This window comes from Triticum dicoccoides, chromosome 3A (genome assembly GCF_002162155.2).
Source record: "Triticum dicoccoides isolate Atlit2015 ecotype Zavitan chromosome 3A, WEW_v2.0, whole genome shotgun sequence".
Taxonomy (NCBI): Eukaryota; Viridiplantae; Streptophyta; class Magnoliopsida; order Poales; family Poaceae; genus Triticum; species Triticum dicoccoides.
The window spans coordinates 91,758,357-91,768,125 of NC_041384.1; the positions used below are offsets into that span (position 1 = coordinate 91,758,357).

General features: G+C 40.7%; 1 protein-coding gene across 3 annotated transcripts; it reads right to left on the minus strand.

Moving 5' to 3' along the window:
- Positions 1 to 443: 443 nt before the first annotated feature.
- Positions 444 to 9,391, minus strand: LOC119267321 (valine--tRNA ligase, mitochondrial 1-like). Of its 3 annotated transcripts, none has more exons than XM_037548690.1 (22): positions 9,244 to 9,391; positions 9,121 to 9,162; positions 8,957 to 9,013; positions 8,673 to 8,732; positions 8,427 to 8,596; positions 8,262 to 8,334; positions 8,048 to 8,113; positions 7,861 to 7,944; positions 6,428 to 6,505; positions 6,109 to 6,192; positions 5,917 to 5,996; positions 5,741 to 5,798; positions 5,344 to 5,646; positions 5,095 to 5,265; positions 4,165 to 4,355; positions 3,665 to 4,067; positions 2,557 to 2,808; positions 1,972 to 2,472; positions 1,781 to 1,878; positions 1,545 to 1,644; positions 934 to 1,079; positions 444 to 814 (listed from the first exon to the last, which is right to left on the minus strand). In XM_037548690.1, exons 1-22 carry the CDS (start codon positions 9,250 to 9,252, stop codon positions 664 to 666), a joined length of 3,177 nt encoding a protein of 1,058 aa, XP_037404587.1. In that variant the 5' UTR covers positions 9,253 to 9,391; the 3' UTR covers positions 444 to 663. The 3 variants fall into 3 exon arrangements, with proteins under 3 accessions (XP_037404587.1, XP_037404586.1, XP_037404585.1); XM_037548689.1 differs by having other exon boundaries at positions 8,957 to 9,016; XM_037548688.1 differs by having other exon boundaries at positions 8,957 to 9,016; positions 9,121 to 9,372.
- Between the last annotated feature and the right edge of the window lie 378 nt (positions 9,392 to 9,769).

The window sequence follows — 9,769 nt, forward strand, 5'->3', positions numbered from 1 at the left end:
GTCGTTTTCCTCGTAGAAACCGTGTGGGATTAGGTAGAGTAACAGTAGGGGCAAAGGATTATTAAGCCTTTATTTATTTCTTTTTCTTTTTGGCTTCGACTAATGTTAGGTAAAACAGACAAATGGCCAGTGCATAACACATTTTCCCTCTCGCAAATATAGCAAGCGCACATTTCAGGTGTGCGATTGTCCTATTTTTAGCAGAGTGACTAGTTAATAATAAATCTTTAAAATTGCTTATCTTTTCTAAGAAGCACCATTTGTTATGTCAGTGAATCATGATGATTTAAGTACTATATAGATTCCTTTTTTTCACAAAATGTGGTTTTGCGTTTCTGTTGAATATTGTTGCCCTTTCTACACTTTACACCCATGGATAGAACAGACAAGTTCAAATTAAATGCAGAACTTTGCAAAAAAAAAAAACTCAACGGCTTGGCCACTGAAAAAAATAGTCAATTGACACTGACACTCGCAGGTAAACATCATTTATAAAAGTAAGGCATATGTGGGAAATTGGAGTTTCATTGCTCCATTTGAATTTTCTGTAAATGTGATCACAGCATCAGCATCCGCAAAAAACTGTGCAGTACATCAGCTTCGAAACAAAAATGCCATTCGTTTCCAATCAATAAACAGAGAGCCGACTCAAGCATTGCCAATTTACGCATCTAGTTTCTTCTCAGCTTCACCAATCACCCGCAGTTGCTCGAAAAAGGCAGTGAGTTTCCTCATGTCCTCCTCTTGGACGCTGGGCGGGGCCTTCTCTCTGTAACCGGACGCTTCCATCTTCTGAGAAAGGGCATGCTGTAGCCTGCGCGCATGGATAACAAGAAACCATGTTACAGGTGATACAGTGGAATTAACAACAACGACAACCATACATGCGGATCTTTAGCGGGAGAGAACAATTAGATGGCAAATCAGGCTTACTTTTGGATTTCATCCCTCTTTTTCCTTAGCTTTTCGAGCTCCACTTCCGCGTTTAGAGCTCCTTGAAGCTGAAGGTATACGGACAGATCTTTGTTGACAACAGCAGTCGAACAGTCAGGTGGAGTTTCGTCACTCTCTGCCAGGATCTGGAAATTGTCCAACATCAAATCAGTGTTTTTCATCAAACAGATGAAAAAGGATAAAAACAACTACTCCCTCCGTTCCTTGATATAAGGTGTATAGATTTTTGAGAAAAAATCCGAAATATAAGGTGTATTGCATTGCACCACTTGGCTGGATAATGTTTTTAGTGAATTTATTATATTTCCATATATTAGGCTAGCTCCTCTATTTTCTCATGTTAATTAGTTAGGTGTAATCTCACCCATAACTTGTGAAATTTTTTCTCCACATGCATTCTTTAATTTCCGTACCAAAAACTATACACCCTATATTAAGAAACGGAGGGAGTATGAAAATTGATTATTCTGCGATAGACAGTCACTTGAGATGATATGCTCCACTCCAGGCTTTACCAAAACATTAGATCCGTAAAGGAAGTTTTCAGATAATAAAACACATAATACAGCTAAGGAAATGCAAGGCAAAACCTTAAGTGACGATACAGAAGAAAGAGACACCACTAGAGATTGATAGCACTGAACAGTGGCAGCAATATCTTCGCCTCGACAAAGTGCAAAAGCAGGTCGCCTGTTCATGAAAAAGATAAGAAATAAGATGTCGATTTGGCAAGCCAACTGTAGAACAAGAAGAATCAAGCAACCATATATATCATGCACAGTACATTGTGAACACAAAGCCCAGGTACATGACCACATATACACACCTCTCATTTGTATCTGTTGGTGGCTTCAGAGATCTTAGTTTGTTCACAGTATCCAAGATAATACTAAATTCACTTTCAAGTTTATCATCTGCCCATTCCTGTGATAAAGAACAATTGTTTTCCACTAAGAAAAGGATATTGCAACATGAAATTCGATGTATTTAAAGTCTTCTGTTAGACATGAGTATTACCTGAACAACAGATGGATATTCTGATATCATGATGGAATTTTTTCTGCAAGAATCTTTGGGCTGAGGAAGACGCTGCCAGAGTTCTTCTGTTACATAAGGCATGAATGGGTGGAGCAGACGCAAACCATTGTCGAGGCAAACCCATAGGGCATCTCTACAAGCAGCTCTTGCTGAATCGAACTCTTGAGAGTCATTGAAGAAGTAAGGTTTTACAGCTTCTATAAATACATCACATAGCTGGTATTGCCACCATGAGTAAATAGCAGATGTTGCATCGGCGAACTTGTATGCTTCTAATGAGGTCACAGTCTTGCCAATAGCCTTGTTAAGTACCGAGAGTATCCATTTGCAGACCGGGGGCATTGAAGACGCAACAATGGTTGCTGGTGGAGTATAATGATCACCAAGTTTGCCCATTGCAAAACGAATGGCATTCCACAATTTATTGCACCATTGGCGATATCCAACAACCCTCTTGATATCAAGATTTATCTTGTCAGACTGCAAAACAAGAGAGATTCTATAAAAAGATGAATTGGGAGCTTATAATACTACAACAGAAACTCAAATGGGTGTGACTATAACCTGAGAAGTGTAAGAAATCAGTGCGAAACGGAGTGCATCAGTGCCACATTCAGCAATGCCATCAGGAAAATCTTTCTTCTTCCCTTCTCTTGCAACACTTAACTCATTTTGATCCAGGTTGCCTTCTTCCAAACGTTTGAGGAGATCTTCCAGTGTCGTACCGTTTATCACCTCGAGGGGATCAACAACATTACCAAGTGACTTGGACATTTTGCGGCCATGTGCATCACGGATCATAGGATGCAAATACACCTGCAAAAGAGGGTGCAATCATGATTCAGTATGCAAGACAATTAAAGCATATCTTCAACTAGAAAAGAGTTGAAGCTCAATATGGTTGGTTAAATAAATAGTTTCGGAATTTAAAGAGAAGCACCTTCCATCCAGAAAAGAAAAGGAAAGTTAATGAGTTTAAGCATTTAACACTACATGATAGTCTCAATCAAGCACACAGTACAATATGACAAAGGACGATGATGACAGAAATGTAACTTGTGTTCAAAATTAACTAAGAACAGAGTTCATGCAGGAAGCTGACCCGTTGACACAAATGACAGATCGCGGAATGATAATTGAAAAAGGGTGGAAGTTTCTCCAACGAGTATCTGGAAAACTTATAGTGCACTATATTGTCAAACAATTACGCTCTCATTTTTTTAACTGAACCTTGTCTGTAACATCCACATACTCCAACTACCAAGGTTTAAGGTAGATTGCCGTGAGTAACATATCTTCAGAGTTCAATCAGGACAACACTGGAATGGCATGTAGAGGAAAATGGCAGAGCAGCAAATAGTGCAAAATGGACAACCTCATTAATCCATTCAGCAAATGTCAGTAGAATTCATAATGCATGATTTTGTGAAACAATGGTGGTTATGCACTGCCACTATTAAATGTAGATTGCTTCAGTTTTTGGACATTTGGGCATAGCTACTGTTACACTAAAGCAAAGTTTCACTATGTCCAGGCCTATGGAGACAGAAGGAAGAGGTAGCTATAAGCTAAAGAGTGCGCACAAGGAATTAGATTATTTATGTATAATGGATTATTAAAACTGTAGATAGAATACAGTTTAATTGTCAGAGAAAAACATTTCTGTCGTTACCTTCTGAAATGGCACATCACCACCAAGTTGCATACCCATCATCACCATACGTGCCACCCAGAAGAAGAGAATATCAAGTCCAGTTTCAAGTACTGAAGTAGGGTAGAAAGCACGAAGATCAGCAGTATCATCTGGCCAACCAAGCACTGTCAATGGGAAGAGACCAGATGAAAACCAAGTATCCAAAACGTCAGGGTCTTGATTTAACTGGAATTTCTTCCCCGGATACTTTTTCTGTGCCTCAAGCATTGCATCACATTCATTCCTTGCGACTATCCAACGGTCATTGTTTGATCCCAGATCATTCAATTGCTCATCTTCTAGTGTCACATACCACGCAGGTACACGATGTCCCCACCAGAGTTGCCTTGAAACACACCAATCGCGTATATTTTCAAGCCATCTGCAAGAATGGTGGATGGATCATGTTTCTTGATATTTCATTACTTTCAGCTGAAGTCTGCAAGAGGTGGCACTTATAACTAGGCAAAAGGAGATACCTGTACCAGTCTTGTTCATATTGTTGCGGAATAATCTCAATTTTTTTGGATCTTACAGCATCAAGACCTGCCTTTGCCATCGTATGGCAATTAACAAACCATTGAGGCTTTATCATAGGTTCCACTACATCATTACTTCTTGAACAAATGCCCAAATTCATTTCATTCTTTTTTGTGTCCTTGTACAACCCCTTAATTGGCAGAATAAAACATTGTTAGTCCAAAACTCAGAACTACTTCCTCTGTTCCTAAATATATGCCTTTCTAGAGATTTCAATATGGACTACATACGGATGTATATAGACATAGTTTAGAGTGTAGATTCACTCATTTTGCTACGTATGTAGTCCATATTGAAATCTCTAAAAAGACTTATATTTAGGAACGGATGGAGTACTTAATTAATCCAAATGAAATAAATTGGAAAAGGTAAAAAAATCAGTCTAAAGTGATTAGTAAAGGTAAATAGTTGGTCACTGGATTCCACAGGCATGCAAATTTCTAATAAGAGATGAGAATCCGTTACAATGGATACCCAACCAAAATGGGATAACATGAAGAAGCCTTGAAGCAACATATACACAAACTACCAAAACACATATTTCTCATAAAAAGAACGCTGTACTGAGAGACTCATTAACTAGATTAATCAGAAAGGGTGAAGGACAACCATGTAAGAGGTAGAAATGTTTATACAAGAAACAATATTGCTTAAGGCTAGCAAGTTCCAATTTGTTTTTTGTAGTAAGTGTTAGCAAAATAGAAATGTGAATATTACATTACATAAGTTCATGATATTTCACTGTATAGTCTCTCTTTGTATGCCATCACCTAAAATTTATACTAATCCAGCGCAATAACCTAACAACCATTCTTCAAATACTACATCATAAACGTTATGCACCAATAGCTAAATGAAACCAGTAATACCTTTTCCTTCAGTGCATCAATAACTGCAACCCGAGCAGCAAATCTTGGCATTCCTTCAAATTGTGCACCTCCATTGCTGTTTATCTTCCCATCATCTGTGAAGATATTGATGAACTCTAGGTTGTGTCGTTTTCCAACCTCAAAGTCATTTGGGTCATGGGCAGGTGTAATCTGCAAAACGAGCACGCAAATAAATTAGGTAAACTGAAATAAAAATAAATTAGGTCAGTCCTAGGCATTATAACATACCTTGACAGCCCCAGTACCGAAAGTGGGATCCACTAACACCGCATCGCAGATTATTTTGAGTTTTCGGCCATTGAACGGGTGAATGGCATGCTTTCCATGCAGATGCTTATACCTTTTATCCTCAGGATGAACAGCTATTGCCGTATCACCGAGCATTGTTTCAATTCTTGTTGTTGCGACAATAATTTCACCTAGTCCTTCTTCAAGAGGATAGGCAAAGGATATCAACACACCAAACTGTACAGGACTACTATAACCAGGGACCTTCAGCATAGTTTCCTCTTTAAGCTCTAGATGATCCACCTGAGAAAACAGCATTTTTAATGAAGAAGTTGATCTTAGTCATGGGTGTGGAATCAAACTGTACAGTGTAGACAATACAATAAGCTTTGTTAACCTCTATGTCAGATATTGCTGTTAAAAGTGTGCAGTCCCAATTCACAAGGCGGTAGTCCCTGTAAAGGACCAAATCATACATAAGAGGTAAGAAAACTAGGTCGGTCATTGAATGACATAGAGATGATAGTTAAAAATATGTTAACACTTACAGCAACAGAAGGAGAGGAAACTAACCTATAAATTAGGCCATCTTTGTGCAACCTAACAAATGCTTCGGTTACAGCTTTCGATCGTTGTTCATCCATTGTGAAACACTGATACACGAGTTAAGATCATCAAGTTGGTAATTTCAGAGTAAGAAATATAAGAGTAAAAAAAACAAGTGCATGTGCTTTTTTTCTCAACTAAAGAAAACAGGAATTTTACCTCACGGGACCAATCAAGCGAAGCCCCAAGCCTACGTAATTGACCCAGTATGGTACCACCGTACTGATCTTTCCATTTCAGAACCTGACCGAAAGATGATGACAAAAAATAGAATAAGCAAGAAAATGATTACCACAATGGAATCAAATTAAGCCCAGTGTGAAGCTATGCTCACTGCGATTTTATGACTACATCGGATGTTGAGCCCGATTATTAATATTCCATAGTATAAAGGTAATGATTAAATGAATTATGATCTGATACAGGAGAAGATGAACAACAAACATAACCATGTATTAAGGGGAATATAGGTGCTTACTTCAGATATAAATTTGTCACGGCCTATGTCATGCCTTGTCAGCTTCCTTTCACGCATTAGCTTCTTTTCCACTACAACCTGGCTTAGGAGAACATATTATTAAATCAAACAGAGGGTGTAGGATATAATGCAGGTTGAAGACAATACAAAATAACTACATTTGGCAACACCATACAAGATGAGAGAATTCCTTATTTAACACTGTCTAAATTTTATGCCCTATTTGACATCGACAAATAATTTCTTCCCTATCTAGCAAGGAGTCTAAATTTTATGCCTTTTATAACACTTCAGTCCATTTTTAGCCTAAATGACACTTGAAAAGACTCTTTTACCCCTCATGTGGTATGTTTGTGCACGTGTGCTGTTTGATGATTTTTTTTATCATCTTTATGAATAATTATTATACTATTATTTGTTGGATTTTCTTATGGAGCCCACATAATCTATTTTGAATATCTAAGTTTTCTTTTAGGGGGGGCAAGGCCCTTGCCAGCACCCTATGCCTCCACCACTGTGTGTGTTGTTGTGTGTGTGCTAAATAAGGAAACGAAATTTTTTTTGAATTTTTTTTGAGTGTTAAATAAGGAAACGAAATTTAAGATAGTGTTAAATAAGGAATTGTTTCATACAAGATTTAGTTTCATTTGCTAAAAGGGAAAAAGAAAGTCTGATAAAGAGAAAGTACATCATTCTGCCAAAACTAAAATATCCATGTGGCCATTGCTTCTAGTTAGGTGCATGATGATATACGAGATAGAGTTGGGGTAGCACCAATTGAGGAGAAGCTTGTCCAACATCGTTTGAGATGGTTTGGGCATATTCAGCGCAGGCCTCCAGAAGCTCCAGTGCATAGCGGACGGCTAAAGCGTGCGGAGAATGTCAAGAGAGGGCGGGGTCGACCGATTTTGACATGGGAGGAGTCCGTTAAGAGAGACCTGAAGGATTGGAGTATCGACAAAGAGCTAGCTATGGACAGGGGTGCGTGGAAGCTTGCTATCCATGTGCCAGAGCCATGAGTTGGTTGCGAGATCTTATGGGTTTCACCTCTAGCCTACCCCAACTTGTTTGGGACTAAAGGCTTTGTTGTTGTTGTTGTTGTTGTTGTTGTTGTTGTTGTTGCCATTGCTTCTAGTTAGGTGCATGCGAAATTGGCAAGCCTACCGGTAAGGCAGTAACACGGTAAGAAACATCTGGGCTTTGGAAATAGTGTTCCAAATACTTTTGTCAATATTACAAACATTACATATACTAACAGGGCCTAGAACCCCTGTTGGCAGCTTTGTTTTAGTGGTGGCACACAAACAACAAACACGGTATTTTTTCATAAGTTGAGTGACAGCAAGTGCCACCAAAGAAGATATGAGTAACTCAACTGTACTATATGTGTATGTCATTCACAAGATGAACTTAATCAAGTCCAAGATACAGACCTGTGTAGCAATTCCAGCATGGTCCACTCCTGGGACCCACAGAGCATTATATCCCGACATTCTCCTCCACCTTATCATAGCGTCCTGCATTGTTGAAACAAAATAAAAGCAAAGAGCTTAAAATGTCTCGTGAGTGACCAGGGAATGGCAAATAGGTCTCACATCTCTACAAGCATAAAATTTACACCTCTATAGCCACTGTAAGTGCATGACCAATATGAAGCGCTCCAGTCACATTCGGAGGTGGTAGAACCTGAAATGAAATAACTTAGCACTTTTGCTGGAAGGAAATCCAAATCCACATTTGTACAAAAACACTAGTGATCCCATAAGATGACATCATGCTAACCCAGCTCCCAGTGCACATCTTGCATGAAGCTAATAAGAAGTGGGTCACTTACTATAACAAAAGGTGGTTTTGTGCTTGCAGGGTCTGCCCCAAAATATCCTGCTGACTCCCACCAGGAGTACCACCTACATTGTGGGGAGAAAAGGTATTCAGTTCAGGTAGGCGTCTCAGATGCTATGAATTACAAATACGAGAAAAGCAGACTAGTGCATCTTACGATTTTTCAACTGCACTTGGGCTATACTGCTTAGCCATTTGAGGTGCAAGCGATTTCTTCTCCCCACTAGGGGTCTCAGGGTCAATGAAATCCTCGGGGTTTTCATCCCCCGCAGCCTTCTTCTTTTGCTTCTTCTCACTTTTCTTAGGTCCATCCGATGTTGCTTGAGCCTGCAGACGACGAAATCAGCACAAACCCATCTCCACCAAGCGTTCCAGCACCAAACTCATTTAAGGATGTTGCAACCTGGAGCCTAGCAGTCTCCTTTTGCTTTGCCTTGAGCTTTTTCTCCTCTTTCTCTCTAGCCTGCAAGTAGAACACTGAACCCATAAGGGATCTTTTCCCATAAACATAACTAATAATTCATCTTGGCACTGGACCTGTAGTTTCTAACATCAGCACAATTCACAGATGACCACACAACCAATTCGGGAGAACTGGTTGTCAATTACAAATGCACGTCAAGACGAACAACAGCACAGGGACAAAATTCGCGAAAGCAATTTCACACGGATGTCGGCCAAGCATACCTTCTGCTCTTTCTTCAGTTTCCGCTCCCGCTCTAGCTCCAGCTCCTTGTCGTCAAGCTGCTGCTCGCATCACCACCAAAAAAGAGAGGAGAGAAATCGGGTGAGCCGCTGATAATAAACAGAGCGCAAAATTGGACTGCCGGCGCGGCAACTTCCGCACAGACCTTCTCCTCTGAAGCCGCCTTCCCCGGTGCCCGCGCCGCGGGCTGCACGAGGCCAGCAAAACTCGAATCAGAGGCGCGCGAGCGAAGAGATCCATCGATGGGAGCGGATGAGCGCGGGATTACCTTCTCCATGGTGAGAGATCGGGTGGTACGGCTGGTCGCGCCGCCGGCGCTTGCTTGGACGTTGCGGAGCACGGCGAGAGCAGAGGGTCGCTGAGAGGTTAGGGTTTTGCGGGATTTCTTTTGGTTTTCGAGGATGGTGAAAGGGATTAGCGGATACCGTGCCCGAGTGTGACACTGACATGTGGGTTTATCAGATGGGCCGGGATGCCATCGCTTTGTAGCCCGTGTTCTCTCCCTGAATGGGGCGGCCCAGGAAAAACCATATGTCTGGCCCAGCAGCGCAGCACTTGTTCCTAAGCCCGATAAACCCTTCCTCCTTGAGTTTTTTTATAAAAAAAAATAGCGCCCTCCTTGAGCCCTTAATTTTGGCAAATCCTATTTGGCGCTGCAGGCGCCCGTTAATGTGTATTCTGCAAACGGCGCCTGCAGCGCCCCGCACTGGGCCGGCCCATCTCACCCTGGTTCCTTTCTGTTTTGTAGAGGCAAAAAAGGTAGCGCTCCCGACAGGTATCGAGCCCCAACCAAA

Excerpts from the sequence above, each read along its gene's own strand:
- LOC119267321 (XM_037548688.1), bottom strand. The coding sequence starts at position 9,252 with ATGGAGAAGGTAATCCCGCGCTCATCCGCTCCCATCGATGGATCTCTT. Across the intron at positions 8,335-8,426 it reads CCAAGTGCAGTTGAAAAATC|GTGGTACTCCTGGTGGGAGT; the intron begins GTAAGATGCACT and ends CCCACAATGTAG. Across the intron at positions 5,647-5,740 it reads CAGCAATATCTGACATAGAG|GTGGATCATCTAGAGCTTAA; the intron begins GTTAACAAAGCT and ends CTGTTTTCTCAG.